Source organism: Diabrotica undecimpunctata, chromosome 8, assembly GCF_040954645.1.
Source record: "Diabrotica undecimpunctata isolate CICGRU chromosome 8, icDiaUnde3, whole genome shotgun sequence".
Classification (NCBI taxonomy): Eukaryota; Metazoa; Arthropoda; class Insecta; order Coleoptera; family Chrysomelidae; genus Diabrotica; species Diabrotica undecimpunctata.
This window is the reverse complement of record NC_092810.1, coordinates 113,789,779-113,807,851: the sequence shown is the minus strand read 5'-3', so window position 1 is coordinate 113,807,851 and position 18,073 is coordinate 113,789,779. Positions and strand designations below refer to the sequence as shown.

General features: G+C 33.5%; 1 protein-coding gene across 1 annotated transcript in view; it reads left to right on the top strand.

Moving 5' to 3' along the window:
* The first annotated feature begins 1,791 nt into the window (after positions 1-1,791).
* The window catches only part of LOC140447877 (uncharacterized), a 31,847-nt gene continuing 15,565 nt past the window's right edge, over positions 1,792-18,073 (top strand). Inside the window, exon 1 of the mRNA XM_072540788.1 lies at positions 1,792-1,914. Coding sequence (XP_072396889.1) covers positions 1,900-1,914 — 15 coding nt within the window. The 5' untranslated portion in view covers positions 1,792-1,899. The remainder of the gene's footprint in view (positions 1,915-18,073) is intronic.

Genomic DNA, 18,073 nt, shown 5'->3' with positions numbered 1-18,073 from the left:
TATCTCTCATCAGTATACCAGAAGATTGTGAAGTGATAATCAACCAACTGAATATTGTTCTGAAGCTATTTTCTTGTGGCATTTTAAATTAATTACTATTTAACTGGGAATATTCCCAGTTAAATAGTAATCAACCAACTGAAATTCAATAACAATATCAAAATTCATAGAGGGAAAGCTCTAATTTTACCAAAAATAAAATATTTTTCCACAGAAAATATACAAAAATTCCAGAGCCACATGATTACCAAAATTAACTTTGAAAATTTGTATGCGATTAATAATATGGCCAAACAATTAGTACCAATTAGAGGAACAAATATTCCTTTGCATACGACTCCATTGGTAACCACCTCAGTCATAGCAGTTATTCTAATCTTGATCTTGATTCTGTATATTCTTAAACAAAGAAGATCAAAACAACGGAACGAGCGTGAAATAGAATTACAACAAGATTCCGGCATTGAAGAAGATTCCACAAACCAGCATCCCAAAAATAATTCCATTATTTTTCGGACTCAGTGAGGGAGGAGTTACGCCACTGGATTCCACAGAATCTGCACTTTGTAGGACAATAGAAACTTCGCAATACAATATTATAAATAGAGGGACATTTTAATTAATATAACTTTTGCTTGTTAACTTTTTGGTAGATAACTCTTGCTACATAACTTTTGTAAATTTGTATTTTGAAAAAGTAAATAAAATAATTTTTAAAAACTCCTTTTCAAAACACAAAGTTATAATTCGGATGTTGTTTTTTGAGAACATGATGGAACGCACTAACCGTGACAAAGATTTCATGAAAAAATCTTGTTTAAATCTTGTTGTCTTTCAAAGCATAACACCCGAAAAGTTGTCGAACACCCGAAGGCAATAATTATACAATAGATTGGGCTACTGCTTGGCTAAACGTGGTGAACTTTTTGAAAATTTAATTTGAAATAGTTTTAATTAAAATTATAAAATTCTTGTTTTTTAGAATAAATTGTTATAATTTATGCCATTAAGAAATTATTATGTTATTTTTAATGAAATGAGATTAAAGAAACTGTTAATTTAATCTAAGATGTGAACCTGCTTTTAAATCTTGTAATCACGTTGTTAAAATATTTCCCTAAACCATCTAAAAAATAAACTTTCTTTCAGCAACAATGTACAGACAAGACTATCCATAGTGCTTACGGGTCATAGTTACATGTTATTCTTTCTGACATACAAGTCTATATAATATTTTTGCTCAGTTTTAATGCCCTATAGTCAGATAAGTTTTTTCCATACCGATATATTAACAGTTCATTTTAAAATGTGGAATACTAGTAGAAATGGTTGATAAATTACAAAAAATGTGTTACCACGGTATTGTAATCAAAACTGATACCTACGATGTGTTCACTTACTAACTGGTGTTTCATATACTTGTCACTGAACCATTTACTAAACTGTTAATAATTTAAAATACATATCAACACTTTTAAACAACATTTGTGTTATATCTAAATTTATTCTCAATGTCTGTCTCCTCATTCATGAAGAAACTCTCAAAAATAGCTTATTTTTACATTGTAATAATATATTTAACAACATAATTTAATTGGAAAGCTACCATATTTGTAATATTGTTATTTTTTATATTACTAAGTATACCATACATAATCAGCTTTTTTCAATAATAATTACTCATCGTTTAGTAATTAGCAACATTTTATGTCACAATGTGAATGATCGTTTGGTGGTGAAAAAATGCCTGGGTGGGATAACAAGAAATCACAAGAAAAAGATGTGAGATTATAAATATATCCTAGAGATTTGCTGGGAGGCAGTATGTGAAAGTAGTTGTTGTTAGTGAAGTGAGCTTCCAAAGAAACTTGAACTTGATTTGTTATACCAATAACGACAATGTGGATATACGAGGTTTGTTTTGTTGTTATTTTGCAATATTTTAACAATTATTTAACAAATAAGTAAATTGATAAGGGTGATTTATGATCGAGATATTTTAATGTTATAGTTTGTGATTGTGTGTGTTTTTAATAACACAAAAATTAGTTTATTGTTTAAATTAACTGATATTATATGATGTACTTTTGTAAGATTTAATAGTATAAATATTGATGTTTGAAATTGTACAATTGATAAACCAGAAAGAGAGAAGAAATGGACCAATAATAATTTCTCCCTTATATGACATTCAGATAAATTTTGTGTTTAATTTTTTTTTGGACTTTTGTGACAGACGAATCTACTACGGTGGTGATTATATGAGTTATTATTATTTAAATGGGAATAAGCCACAATCAAAGGTTAAAGTAAATTTATTGACGTTTCAATTTCCACTTCGGAAATCGTTCTCTCTATATACAAACATTAGTAAATTAAATAAAAAAAATTTGTTTAATTTACTAACGTTTATATTTTGAGAACGATTTCCGAAGTGGAAATTGAAACGTCAATAAATGTATTTTAACCTTTAATTGTGGCTTATTTCCCATTATATGATATTTTTCTTGAGGATTAGTTCATCAGTCTTACCTTTAGTTTCTAGAAAATTAATTGTATATGTTATCAACGGAACAGTAAGGTCAGTCGTGGGAACTGGAAACAATTTTTGCAGACTTTACTTTAAAATTATCTAGAATAAGTATAAATGAAAATTTTACGTTCTCCTGTATATGGCTGTTACTTCTGAGCTTGGTTTGTTTTAAGTAAACCTTTTACTTAAAGTCAGACTTAAGATTTTTATAGAGTGTTTCCATTTGCCCCGTGAATATTTCCATTTACCCGTAATATTGGGGTAAACGAAAACAACCTGTTATTTACAACAAATATCAGCTAAACAATGGTATGGTCACGTGATGAGAATGGAGGAGGAGCGGTGGCCAAAGAAAGCCTTAATGTATGTTCCGCCAGAAAGAAGGAAAAGGGGAAGACCACCAAATTCCCGGAGAAGAGAAATTACAAAAACAATGCAATCTAGAGGCTTAGAAGAGGGAGATTGGAGAGATAGGAAAAGATGGAGGCTGAAATGCGGGAAGCGGCAATCGCCGTAGGACCCCCGTTATATGATGATGATCAGCTAAACTCACTGAGAAGTAACTAGAAACATTCTTACTGCATTCTTGAGTAATAATGATGCAAAAATTTCCAATAAGAACAATTTATTTATGGAAAATACAAAAGATAACAGAAAAGAGAATTATTAAATTTAAGAAATAAACGTAAATAAAACCTAAGTAGCCATCTTTAGTACATCTTCAAACTTTTAGTGATAAACATATGAAAATAAGTCCCTAGCAGGAACGGTATACTGAAATATTGGGCAAAATATATCGACCACGCGTAATATTTGACGGTTCTCTTGTAGCTAATATTTGGTCAACATTTTCTTTTTCTTTTCTTCTACCCACGGAAATATGTAGATGTCAGTTATTTTACTGGATTTTCATTACTTCTGCAACAAAATTTTTCTGGATTTGTTTTTTAGTGCCGAGATTGTAAATAAAGTTCACAATTATTATAAAGCCTCCAACTATGACGCAGTTTTGCAAGTGGCTTGTTAATCTCTGTTTCGTCTGAGCTCTAAAAACTTTCAGCTTGGGCTTTCGTATTCTCTTATAAAAAATGCAACTTTTTTGAATTATCATCTAAACTTAGTTGGGTGTCTGAACTGACAAACTTCGGATTCATCATGAAGAAATATTGTCACTGGAATTATCATCGAAAGAACTTCAAGATTTTTTCTTTAACTCTTTCTGTAGTGTTAGTTTTGTAAGTTTTTAATTTCTAAACTGTTTTGGGTCATTTCATTTTCCTATTCTCAGCTTCTCTGAACCTCCGTATCACAGCTGCTTTAAACGGGATATTTGTTTTTTTACAACTTGGATTTCACTTGTCATGGATCATTTTTCATGAATTGCTTTAGCAAAGATTTGGACAATAATTGCAGAGTGAACATAAAAAAGAAGAATCAATAATTCTGAGCTGGTAATTCAGAAGGTCCAGCCTTTTTCAATTTTGATGCTGAAGAATCTGAAGGGCCAGGTCCTTCCGTTTCCGGAACAAAACCAACAAATGACTTTGAATTTCCAGCTTCTTGCATTTCTGTAGCAAGTTCCATTACAGAGCCGACATTACTTTTTGGTTTTTTTTCTGATAAGCTAGAAGAGCAATTGGATTAAATAAACATTGTGGAAAACGCCTTCGATTTACTGGACAAATTCCTGTGGTGATGAATCCTTCTTCAATATTTGGGTTTTTCATAGCTTCTGCCCAAACTAAGCCCAAAAATTCAACAAAATCACGCTTTTGCAAACGCTCCGTTCCAACTCTAATATTGGCCTTACCAAACTCCACCAACTTTCGGTCTCATCCTTTTTTTACTAGCCAAGTACACGTGTCAAGTGGTTAAATTTTGTCCGTGAGGTGGCTAGGAAATTTGATAATCTAAATATTAGCCTCTATTGCAAGTTTTATTATGCATAGACTCATGTGGCTGCTATAACCATCAAATATAAGTAGAGCGGTTGCATACAGTAGTCCCAGCTCAAAACGTTTTTTGCGGACATGATGTATAAAACAAGTTTGCAGGCAATAAAAAAACTGTGGTTTTTTCGTCCATTTATTTTGCGATGTTGCGTACACTGTACCGGGGTAAGCAGCGGGTGATCTCCAACGAGCCTGGACCGCAGCTCCTTTGAATATAATCAGAGGTAGTAGTATTGTGCAATCTGCTGCCATACATGCCAACACTATGGTGTTTTCTCGAGAAAGGTATTTCCTTTGATGCCTAGTCACGGACTTTTGAGGGATCCCAACTAAATCCAGATTCATCAGCATTAAATGTAAATGATGGTAGAATATTTTAAGTTGAAACTACTTCCTCCAGTTTATCAAAGAAGTCATAAACTACCTCTGGGTTTCTTGCTAACATGCTTGAGTTTTGGAGATATACAGCTATCTTTAAGGTTAGCCTAGAATGGTGGGACATAAACCCAATATACCAAATCGTATCCAGGTTTTTCATCTCTAAAGCTTGTTTCTATTTTATTTTGTAGAAAGTAACTCTGCACTAATTAAAGCAATTCATCTTTTAAATAAGGATAGCCCATTTTTGATCATTCCATGATACATTGAGCAGTATCATGTTCCACTTCAGGGGTCAAAATCAGATTTCTTTCACCACATAATTCTCCTTCGGCAATTTTACGACCCTTTATCCTATTGAAGATGTTAGAAATTGGTATTCTGTAAAGAACAGAAGCTTACCGATATGTTAAATTATTGATTAAAACGTAAGCCACTGGTTTTTGTAAGTCTTCTGCTGAATATGTCCGCACCGGTTAACATAGGTTCGTGGCATCTAAAAGGTTTTAGAAACGAATTAATTCTTGTTTGAGAACCACTTGGGGCCGTTAAGAACATATAGTTGCTTTCCCATATTAGAAGGACATCGTCCACGTTGAAAAGTAAACAATGGAATAGCTATCCACTAAACCCTATCGTGGTTCCTATTTATAAGTGGGAAATAAACAAACCAAATATAAGGTAGGATCTATTTTTTAATTTTGGCATTCGCAAGTCAACAATTATTTTGGTATACAAGGTTGACTACCAATGAAAACAGCGGTCTGCGTAGATACTGTAGCAGTTATAAATAGTTATTAGATTGGGTTTAAATTTAGTTTTATTAATCAGTAATATTTATAGTACTTACATTTCTGATTTATGCTAAATAGTACAATTATTCAAGAAGGAATATATTCTACTGTTATTTTCTCCTTTTGTTTTAAATTAAAATTAAAACTTTTATTGGTATGATTCTTTTGTTTTTTTTTGTTTTTTAATTAGTAAATGTGCCGTTACTTCTTGAAAAAATAAAGAAGAACAAAAGTTATTGAATCACAATTTGTAGTAATACTGTAAACAGTATATATACACTCAGGTTCATCAATTCGATCCACGCTTATTTTATAGAGAAGAAGACACATTTTTGTAGACGCTACTTACAGATTGGACATAGATTTCAGGCGGAACATTAAAAATGTAAATAAGAAACATAATTTATGCAAAAAAATTATTCATTTGTAAAAACATATGGCATTATTCGAAAATTGAAAATATGAATATTAGCTTGGTTGATAAAAATCAGTTGATGTCATTTGTTACTAATACCTAGTATTACTTCCTCGGGCCCTTATAACAGCCTACCCAAGTCTTGGTATTGTGGTAATTAAATTCTGAACATGAAATTGGCCAAATTCCTCCCACACTGTCTGAAGAGCCCCGCACTAAACTCTCCCAAGTTGTTTGAACAGGATAGCTGAAACTGAACTCGTCTTCCCAGTATGTCCCATAGATATTAAATTGATCGTATCGACGTCTTTTAAGTATTCGTTGACGATTTTAGTGCAGTGTGGACGTGCATTATTGTCCATAAAAATAAAACTAGATCCTATGAATGGTTTAGAAGATACCACATTCTCATCTAAAATGATTTTATGTACCTTGTTTCTTTCATAGAACCTCCATTCACAAGAACTAAGTGAGTGTTTTCGTCGGAACTTACTTGCCCAAACCATAACTGAGCCTTCTCGATAGGTTATTCTGTCGGCATTATTGCGTTGAGCGAATTGTTTTTTATGTCTTATTCAGATTGTTTCGCGACCATTTGATGACCTCAAGTACAACCTGGACTGATCCGAGAACAAAACATTGCTCCAATCTAAGTAATTCCAATTTGTTCTCTTACAAAAGCAAGTCAAGCTCTGCTGTATTTCACCTATAGCTGGGGATATAGGCCTGGTCTCTTGGATAATAATTCACTTCAAAAAGTCATTGATGAACTATTTACCTACTTACATTCACATTTAGAACAACATTCATGCGATTTACCAGCTCAATTGGAGTTAGATGTCTATTTCTTAAATAGGAAAAAACCAAATATTAATCATTGCGTGAGAATGTTGCTCTTTTATGGGTTAATTATGACCCTCTAGTTAGTTGCCAGTTTTGCCAAAGACATAAATTCCTATTGTTTATGAAAAAGTTTAAAAACAATAATAAAAATTAAATATACGAGAGTTTCTTTAAATATATATACCATATAATAAGTCATAAGTTTTAATACTCGCAGAAAATCGGAAATATGTCATGGAGCGTTTTTTTTTGCACCTGAATGATATACTGTAGTATTCTTGTCATGCTTGTATCCCTTTTTGTGGTGTTGCTTGCTTGTGATATTTTGTTTTTTTCTTTCTTCTATCTTGTCGAATTTCTAGTTTGTAAATAACAATCAGTAGTCCTTTTTAGATAATAGTTAACACCGTAAAGAACAGAATCGTAGCTTACTTCGGAAATAATATGCGTAATAGTAAATACCTTGACTCCTACAGTTGATTCTGCAAGGCAAGATTGGGGGCAAAAAAGGCCCTGGACGTAGACGTATATCCTGCCTGGTTAATCTTAGGAAATGGATCTATTCTATCCTATACATCAGGGGTCACCAATTATATTTCCTGAGGTCCGTTACGAAAACCTACTACACTTCCGCGGTCCGAACACTCAGCACTAAACCAGGCAGTGGCGTAACCGGAAGAGGGGTTACCCAGAAACCCACCAATAGTTGTACTGTAACTGTAACTCAAGGAAAAAGATGATTATAAACTATTATTTTGTTTTTTCTCCCGTCTTTGTTTAATAAATTTTTGGGGCGTAATTTGAAATATTTGTATCTTAGAACTTAATTTAATCATTTAATGCTACTGTTTTTGGTTGTTTTCTTTCTGCAACTATAGTGTTCAAAAATTTTATGGAACAAATTTAAATCTATTTCAACATTTAAATGTTAGTAACCGCTTACCTTTTGTAGCATTTGTTTACTTTACAACTGCAGTTCTGTACATTTTACGGCCAATAAAAGAACTATATAAGTATGAAAAAGCAAGCTAATATCTCATTGGTTTTTTGACCATTGTACAGTTGAATACTTTCCTGGTACAGTAAATGAAATATAAATTGTGTATTGTTTTGATATTATTATCAGTAAATTTTAAATACAGCAGTATTTTAAATTATTACTGAAAATATTTTAAAAGTTATAAATTTATACAAAATGACACAAAATGGTAACTAACATGTTATTTTTTCTACATTAATTGGAATGCAAGATGGACGTTTGTTTTAAGCCTTATAAATCTGAAAACTATTGTAGTTAAATGCTAAGCTGAAAAGTACTCTTATTTAACATGTAGAGAAGAAGGGAATATAAAATACTGTACATAGGTAAAACTGCTTACAAAATTAAACTATTAGTGAGAAAAATGACACTTTTTATTTTGTGCAATCTGTCTGAAATTTGGAGTGAGGTTAGTGCTACAGATTCTCATTAGGGTGTCGAGATGCTCATCTGTCAACCAAGATCTGTACTGATTTTTAATAAAGTTTATTTTTGGAAAACGGCTTTGCACACATAAGTTGAGCCAAACATAGTACACAGTTTCATTGCCAAAGATTTTAGTTCTGGATATATTTTGTTACACTCATATTTAATCTAAAATTTATGCCATTCAAGCGTTTCTGGAACTTGAGTATAAACGTCCTTTAAAACGAAATCTTCCTGATACTCGATCATTTCCATCTGAAGGGCAACTTTATTACTCTGAGAAACGTCTGCTGTTTCGCTGGTCCATACACCATTAGGTTAGAGTGAAAAACTGTTGCTTAACAGTTGCACAACATTTTGAATGTTGTGGAAATCAGCAAATAATTTTTTTTATTCCAAATCAAGTTTCAACACTTAAATAATTTTCAACAATCACAAACTGATTTAGGGAGAGGAAAATATAAAAGTTCTGCCTTAATATCCTTAGAAAATCCTCACGTTTTCCCTTGCATTGTAGTTTTAAATTCAAGAATTCAAGAAATTCAGACGTCTGAAGATATCCGCCAAAAATGCAATAGTTGCAACGTTTTCTGTGTCCAAGAGGAAGCCCAAATAGTCGTTTGCAGCTTCATTATCGATCTTCTTCTTCTTGTAGTGCCTATCTGTTTCGGATGTTGGTGACCATCATGGCAATCTGATTTTTGCAAACTGTGGTTGTAAAAAGATTTGTGGTTGTTGTGTTGAACCACGTATACGGAAATTCTTCGCCTTGCCGGTACTCGATTTCCTTTTACTATTTCTTGAAGAATTAATTGCAGCCACCCATATTTTTTATTGTTCCTCATGATGTGACCAAGGTATTTGATTTTGGCTTTTTTTATTGTGGTTAAAAACTTTCCTTTTTGCATTCTTAATAAAACGTCCTTTCTTCATTATCGATAGTGGGCAGAAATTCTTTTATGTTGTCAAGTATTGTAAATAATCTTTCAAGCATTTAACCTTTTCTCACCCATCTCACGAGGTAATGAAGAAGCAAATCGTCAAACTAAGCATTAGTGTATTCTAGGAATGATTTGAATTGACGATGCCTCACAGATGATTTTGCATGTATAAAGTTCACTATCTTCATGACAGTTTGTATTTTACTGTAAAGATTTGGATTTAAACTACAACACAACACACTTTGATAATAATTTGATTATAATTTTACACTGTAATTTTATTACTATATTTTAAATTTAACGGCGGTCGACAAAAAACAAGCTCACGGTCCGGATGCGGATTGCGGTCCGCCATTTGGTGACCCCTGCCATACATAATCTATAATAGATCCATTGATCTATTTCGAGCTGCTATGAATAGAATAAGATCTATCAATGTGGTCACCGACGTCAGTAGAAGATAGGCACCTTTAAAATAAGTCTTTTGTCAAAACTTTTGTTAGCTGTTTTTTTTCTTCTTCAAATGTCTTTTCATTGGAGCAGGTGTTTTGGTCTCTACAATGATTTGATAAAACCTTTTTTTATCTTTACATTATGATTTGTATGGTAATTTAAATATCTGTTGGTGTGGGCAGGTTTTTTGTAAACTTTGGTTGCATATCCTGTATCCTCTTCTATGATTAGCGCATCCAAAAAAGAAAGCGAATTACTGTTTCCTTTTTGCATGTTAAGTTGATTGATGAATAAAGTTTACAAAAAAGATTATAGATTGTTGTGATCTGTATCAATATTGTAATTCAGTATACAATTTACTTTCCTTTGTTATATTGTTATATTTTTTTATCTTCGCCTGACTATCACCAGGTCTCGTTATTTTTTAATTTCTGTTCTGAGGTTTAACACTATTTAAACTTCAATTGTAATTATACATACGTAATATTACTAACACTTAAACAAATAATTGTATTAGAAATTCTTTTCACGTACCACGCTTTTTTTTATTTTTGCCCTGTATATATCTTCTTACTCACCTTGTAACATTAACCATTTAATCTTTTGCTTTTCAATATTTTGATTTCGTTTCGGTTTTTACCTTCCATATTGTGCACAAGCAATCTATATTAGGGGTTTACAAGCTCACTAACCGATACTTTACTGACAGTAATTTATAATCGTGTTTTCGTGTTATAAAATAATCTGTTTGAGACATACTTTGTATGGTGTTAAAAATATTATCTTCAACGCCATTTAAAGTCAAAAAAAGGAAATCTCTATTTATCGCTTGGTATTTTATTTTTGGTGTCCTAGAGAAATACATCTCCGGGCATTAATTCAATACCAGGTAAAATACTACAGTTACTAGGTACAGTAGCGCACCTAGAATTTGCCTCTGGGGGGGTTTTGGTTGGTCACCAAATTTTTTTTATGATGTTACCTCCATTTTGAGTCCTTAAAATGTGTAACTAACAGTGTCGGAATAGGGTCCTGGTGGGGGGTTTTAACCCCCAAACCCCCCCCCTGGGTGCGCCACTGACTAGGTAACAAAGGATTACATATCCTCCATTCTATCTGTGTCGCTGTTTGGAATTTAGGAAAATGGCCATCTGATTGGTGTACCTTAATTTGTATCCCTCTACACAAAAAAGGAACAATGGAACAAAGGAACAGTGGATTCCATTCTTACATTGATATACACATGTTCCTAGGGGCAGGGTTGATCACTGCGTGTGTGTGTGTGTGTGTGTGAAAAAGGAACAACTACCAGATGTAAAAACTACCGCACACTGTCACTAATAACACATGCTAGTAAAATATTGTTGAATATTATCAAAAACAGATTTAAAACGTCTCTGCATTAGCAAATAACTCAGGAACAAGCGGAGTTTGTAAAGGGTAAAGATACATGGGAACAAATCCTGAACGTGAGACAACTTATTTAAAAGTCTAGAGAATTTCAAGTACCTATTATTATATGCTTCGTTGACTATCAAAAGGCATTTGATTGTGTACGCTGGATAAATCTGTGGTCCATTTTAATAGAAATGGGTACACTAATGCACCTGGTGACACTTATTAAAAATCTGTACCAGTCCAATATAGCAACAGTAGGACAAGATCAGAAGTTCTCAAACCAATTCAAGACCAAGAGAGGGTTAGACAAGGGTGCGTGTAGTCATCTGACTTATTCAACATTTATGTTGAACATGTCATGAGGATGGCTTTAGATGGATGGACCGCTGGAGTAACAGTGTCTGGTAGGAAAATCTTAAATTTAAGATTTGTTGATGACACTACACTTAAAGCAACAAATGAGCAAGAAATGTTTAATCTTCTGCGAAGAGTTGAGTATGAAAGCAATTAATTTGGTCTGAAAATCAATAAAGCTAACACAAAAATAATGGTGGTCGACAGATTCCACACTATTTAACTGATCTATCTCTCAAAATATCTAGATGAGACTGGTGAATGCCCTTGTATTCTCAATATTTCTATACAGGGCAGAGACTTGGGCCAAAAAATTGATGCCTTTGAGATATGATGCTGAAGAAGAATGCTGCATATACCTTGGATAGCTCATAGGACAAACATTTCCATTCTAAACCAACTAGAGAATAACAAAACGCTGTCCACATTATGTCTGCAACGTATTCTGCCATTTTTGGTTACGTGGTTCGTAGAGGTAACGATAGTTTAAAGAGAATAATTGCTTCTGGAAACGTTCCGGGGAGAACATCAAGAGGACGATCACCAACAAGATGGTCCGACCAAATTAAGAATTTAGCTGAAAACTCATTCTGCCAAGCTCTCGGAGCAGCTGAAGATAGAAACCAATGGAGAAAAATTGTTAGGAACATTGGAAGAAATCACGATCCTCAGTAATAGAAAAACGACAAGAGAGTGAGAGAGAGATCCTATTTTGGATTTATCCTCATGTTCAATAAAATCAACTCCTTACCATGTTGAAATATTTCAAATCATTTATTCTAATTTTTTATATATTGGAAGCTTTTTTCGTCATGGAAATTCCATTTTTAGTGCTGCTTTCTCCTATGTTTCTCCTATGTTCATTTTAAAAAACTATATTCTTCACCTAGCTCTCTTAACTTCATCCATAAGCTTTACGGTTTTACCTTGACTTCCAAGATTCTAAGATTGTCTCCCCATTTTTAGTACTAATTATGGTCTCCTGAGATATTCTACACCCGAAAATCCGAATCAAATTCGAATCTCGTTTTGCCTCTGCAACATTTGAAACATAAATGTTTCTCAGGAGATGCTTATTATATGATTTTTTTATTAATAAAACTGCATTCTGTATAATACTCAGTTGTGCTAAATTTTATAATTTTTTTTAATTACCTTTTGTTGTTATTTTGATTAAATTTTATGTATTTTTTAACAGCACGTTAATTTCTTAAACCAATGTAGGTATCTGTAAATTATTCTTTTATATTTCAAGGTAAATGAACTGTTGTAGAAGATAATATATAAATATTTATGAATTCACTTAATACCGTTTAAATACCTCTACAAAACAAACATCATTTCACTAACTGCTAAAAACTTTCGCTTTTGGATATGTTTTATGTCTCTGATGTATAAGATAGAATTGTTTATTAATACTTAATCTTTATTTCCTGCTCTAATTACCATTTTATTCTAATTAATGTACTTATATAATTGCTTTCATTATTCATCTATCTATTTTGTTTTTAAAATATTAGAATAAAATATGTGTACATTGATTTAGCAATTTAAAATAGATTCGTGTTTTGTATAAATTGTTCACGATTAAAATAGACTTAAAGCGCTACACTATTGGTCAAATTAAAAAAAAAACCGAAATTAAAAAAACTATGAAATTTTTAATGTCTAGAAATTTATAATTAAGTTTAAATTAAGTAAAAAGGTTTTCTTTTTTTATGGCAACCTTTTTTCGCAAGGTTCTCTGACCATGTTAGGTTAATTTTTATAATATGCTGATTAGTTTGCCACTAACTGGTACACTACAATTAGTGCTGGGTCATTTGACCCAGCACGAATCAAATATAAATCAATACTACAATATGTCATAACTAGTGGGATGTGGAGGAAGAATATAAATGAATAAACATAGCTCTATAGCTTTATACAACTTGTATTTGTAACTAACGGGGAAATAATAATAATAAACCTTTTTACATTGATAATTGACATAACATTTGTTCCTTGGCTTTGTTCTTCTTTTCTCTGTACCTAACCTCTGTAACTTTAGAAACTATGCCGTCAATTTTTATCGTTACAGGTTTAAAGTAACTTATCACTAAATAAACGGGTAAACGGGGGAGAGGCTATTGTGGCCAAACATATTTATACTTTAGGTAGGTAATACAAAAATAATAACCTGCGACTTAATGCCGTACAAAAATATCGGTACCAGTGGCAGCGGTAATCTTTGATTTTCGGAAAATTTTGACCCCGTTTTCGGCAATTTGATACAGTACGGCATTCATACACATAGTTTCGGATCATTATTTAGATTACTTATGTTGTAGGACCGTACAAATCGGCTGGTAAATGGGTGAGAAATCTGGGGCACAACTTTTGATTTTAACCCCCATTTGTTAAGGTCATTGAAAAATGTACGGCATCAATTTCAAATGATATTTGATGCATAAGAGAATTTTTGGCAAATATGCTGTCTAAAAGTTATGGTTCTTGGAAATGTTTATGAACAGTTATTTGTATTTGGTAATAGAATTGTTGTTTTTTCGGTATGATAAAAATGTCTTGTAAGGTAGTCACTTTTTTGAGAAAATATAACTAAAAACTACTAAAATAATTCATAGCCGTTTATAATAAATGGTACAAATTAAAAATTTAAAAAAAAAAAAAATAAAATCCAGAAATTTGAAAATTAAACATATTTTTAAAGTATTCTGTGGTTTATGTTATGTTATATTTTAAATACTGTTGCTGTTATTAGTTATTTAAAAGTAGACAGATAAAAGTTGATATAGTCTATTAAACTTTTACATTTTTTAGGGCTTAGCGTGCATTTCTTAGAGAACTCAATTTTATTTTTTTTAAGGTATTGGGAAAGTAAGTATAAGCTTTAGTTCAAGTTTGTGAGGTCGCCTCGCTTGTCCGCCATCTTGGAAAAAGGGGTGTAAAGGGTTCTCGCGCCGTATTTCGTAAACTAGCAACCCCACAAAAAATTTTACTTGACATCACTTGTAGCAAATTAAATTGTCTGCAAATTCATTCCTATTGCTTTTTAGTGTAACATGGAAAAATAAAAAAATTTTCAAAAATTTTCAAAAATTTTTAAAATTTACATTTTACGATAAAATGACATCAGAGGGTTTTCTAAAGAATAATTTTCACTAAAAATAATATTATTTTTTTGGGTTTTACAGCACTCCGAAGTTGAACGGGTTCTTGATTACTCGTAAGAATACGATAAAAACGAACTATTAATTAGACTTAGAACTCAATATATATTTTTTTGTTCATATCAATTTAAATTAATTTATCATTTTCTTAACATTATTCATATTGTAGCGTGATTAAATAAAACGAGCGGTTCGAATTTATATACATATATTTATTTATACGTTTACAGTTCGGTACTCTCTTATCGACTAACTCTACTTCTAACATTGTTACCTATATATACTACAGTTACTGTATCGAGAATATTCTGGCGTTGTCCCACCTCTAATTCACCTACGTGACCGGTTATTCTCTCTCGCACTCGATACGCCGCGAATTTTCGAGAGTATTAGAGATGCAATGCAACCGTTACCTGGGCCATGCCAAAAGTATGTTCGTAACACTGCTCCCCTCTTAAATCTGATCGTCCCGATCAGCAACTCCGGTAGGCACAGCATGGCGGAATCTACAGGACTCTCCAGCTCTGCATGAACCCTTTAGAAAGAAATAACAGTCTACTGACTTTGAAGGATACGATCCCATCGGGTTAATGCAACACACAGTAATTCGTACGCCGGTGTCTCAGAAGATCACTTCAAGCATGCTTCTGACAATCTTCCAGTCCAGATTATCTAATGCATGGCCTATTTTGGGTAAGGCCAAATTCTTGATGTCGTAATTGCACACAATTTTCTTCAAATTAGTTAGAGCACGCCATATATCCTCGTAGCTTGCCCTGTCTGTATACGACTTCCTGGTCACCATATACAGCAAAGATCGAGAACCATCTTCTAATCTCAGTACTCTTCCAACTTTAGGCTGCTGGTTTTTTAACTCGTCCAAACGACCGAATTCCTTATAAAATACGGATGAGATTCCTTTAGTCATCTCAAGATCTTGGGCAACACAGTGGGCTAGAGAGACGTTATGCGGAACACTAAAAAGATCCTGCTGAACTTCTGTGGTCACGCCGAATCTAGCACTCTTTCTCTCTGCGTAATTTGACATAAATTCATTAAAGCTTGGTCGCCGGTCATCTTTGATCTTATGTTGAAGGGTACGTGCTTCTTCTGTTTCATTTGAACCAGCATATGGTGCAAGACGATTTATGTGAACTACTTTTGGTTTACCTTTCGGCAACTTCTTAATTCGGTATATTACGTCATTTATTTTTTTTTTAATTTCATACGGACCTTCCCATTGTCTTTGCAGTTTGGAAGACAAGCCTAGACGACGTTGTGGATTATAAAGCCAAACAAGATCACCTACTTCATAGCTTTCACTCTTGCATCGAGAATCATATTTATTTCCATCATTCGTCTCTGGAAGTGGACCTGCAATGTCGATTGCTACTCTTTCCATAGGACTACCAACATTGTACTGTTTCATGGGTGCCCTCTTTTTACCAACTGGACCATTACTGGTTGCACACAGTTCACATTTCCGGCACCATCTTCTTACATCATCTTTACAGTTCACCCAATAGAACCGTTCTCGAACCTTTTGCAGAGTCTTCGTAATACCAAAGTGTCCACCTGATGAACCGTCATGCAACTGACGTAAAACTTCTGACACTTTACTTTTAGGTACAATCAACTGAAGCTTAGTTTCTGTACCATCATCGTTCTCAAAGGTTCTATACAGAAGATCATATTTCAGCACTAGGCAATTCCATTGGCTCCAGTAACACTTGACTTCTGGACTACATGCACTAATGTCTTGCCAAGAAGGTCTTCCACTTCGACGCATCCAATCCAATACTCTTTTTATACATGGATCATCTGCTTGAGCGTCTTGTAGCTGTTGAGGCTGCCATTGATCATTAATGACGGCGGTTCGTCTCACGGGGCAAAGTCGTTCTTCTAATTCAAGACAATGATTACGATTTGCACTGTATGCCCGTCTTGATTGAGCATCATCATTTGAATGACTCTTTCCAGCCCTGTGTTCCATTTGTTCTAGCTTTCTGACTGTTGTATTATTTTCTTGCAATTTACGGCGAATGTGACCTACGTCGCCATCATTCGAACATCTGGTTTCGTGTCTCTTCGGCATCATGTTGCGAACTACTTTCCGTACGATTTCCTCCAGACGTTTCTCGTTTTGTTCGTCGCTCTCTTCAGAGGTTCGTACTCGATAGCTCCGTGAAACTTGACTAGCTGTTTCATGTTCCAAGGCAATAGCGAGCGCTTCATCTAAAACTTTCGGTCTTGCTAGTCGTAAAGCTTTCTGTAGTTCAATGTCTCTTAACCCATTGACGAAGGCATCTACAGCGATTTCTTCCAAAACGTTGTCTGGTGCCTCTGGATAGGCCAACAGCGCTATACGAGCAATATTTGCTTCAAATTCTTGCAAACTCTCACTTGCTCGTTGGATTCTACTTCTTATTTGTACTTTGTAGACTGGTTGTAGATGGGCATCTCCGTAACGTTTATCTAGTCGAGTGAACAAGGTCTGGTAACATTTTTCTTGACCCTTAGGAATTGATCTTAGGATATCCGCAGCATCACCTCGTAAAGCAGCAGTCAAGAAAACAGCTTTTTCTTGTTCTGTCCAATGATTGGCTGTCGCAATAGCTTCAAATTGTCTAAGGTATATGGACCAAGAGGACTTTCCATCAAATGGTGGCAATTTGAATCTCATATGATGTATCATTTCGTCTCTCGGTGATTCTTTTTTCACTACCGGATCTAAGGCTACCGTATTAACTGGTGGTAGCACTTTTGTGTTACTTATCATGGTCTCTAATTGTTTGATCTTCTCTTCTACTTTATCGAATGTTCTTGAGACTTCTTCAAATTTCTCATTGTTTTGAATACATATTTCTTTAATTATTTGTGAAGTCTCGTCGAATCTTCTAAATACATTTTCGAATGTTTCATCGAATCTTTTGGGAACATTCTCTAATTTATTATCATCTCTTTTAGAAGATTCTTCTATAATTTGAGAGACGTTTTCAAATTTCTTATCATTTTTTCTGAAACACTCTTCGATCTTCATTAAAACTGCTTTTTCTGCTGACTGAAAATGGAATGTCTCTGGGTCATCTCCATTCTTGTTAAGAATATTCTTCAGTCGTTCTTGGAGGATCTTCTTGGACCCGCTGCAATCTTCATCGCGTTCTTCTAGCTGCTCACGCAACTGTTTTACTGAGAGTTGTACTAGCAGCATCTTTGGTCAGGCACGCGTACTTTTTAAAATGTTCAAAAGTCACTGCTAAATTTATTTTTAAACAAATCAATTAACCCCACACCTGACACCAACTGTAACGTGATTAAATAAAACGAGCGGTTCGAATTTATATACATATATTTATTTATACGTTTACAGTTCGGTA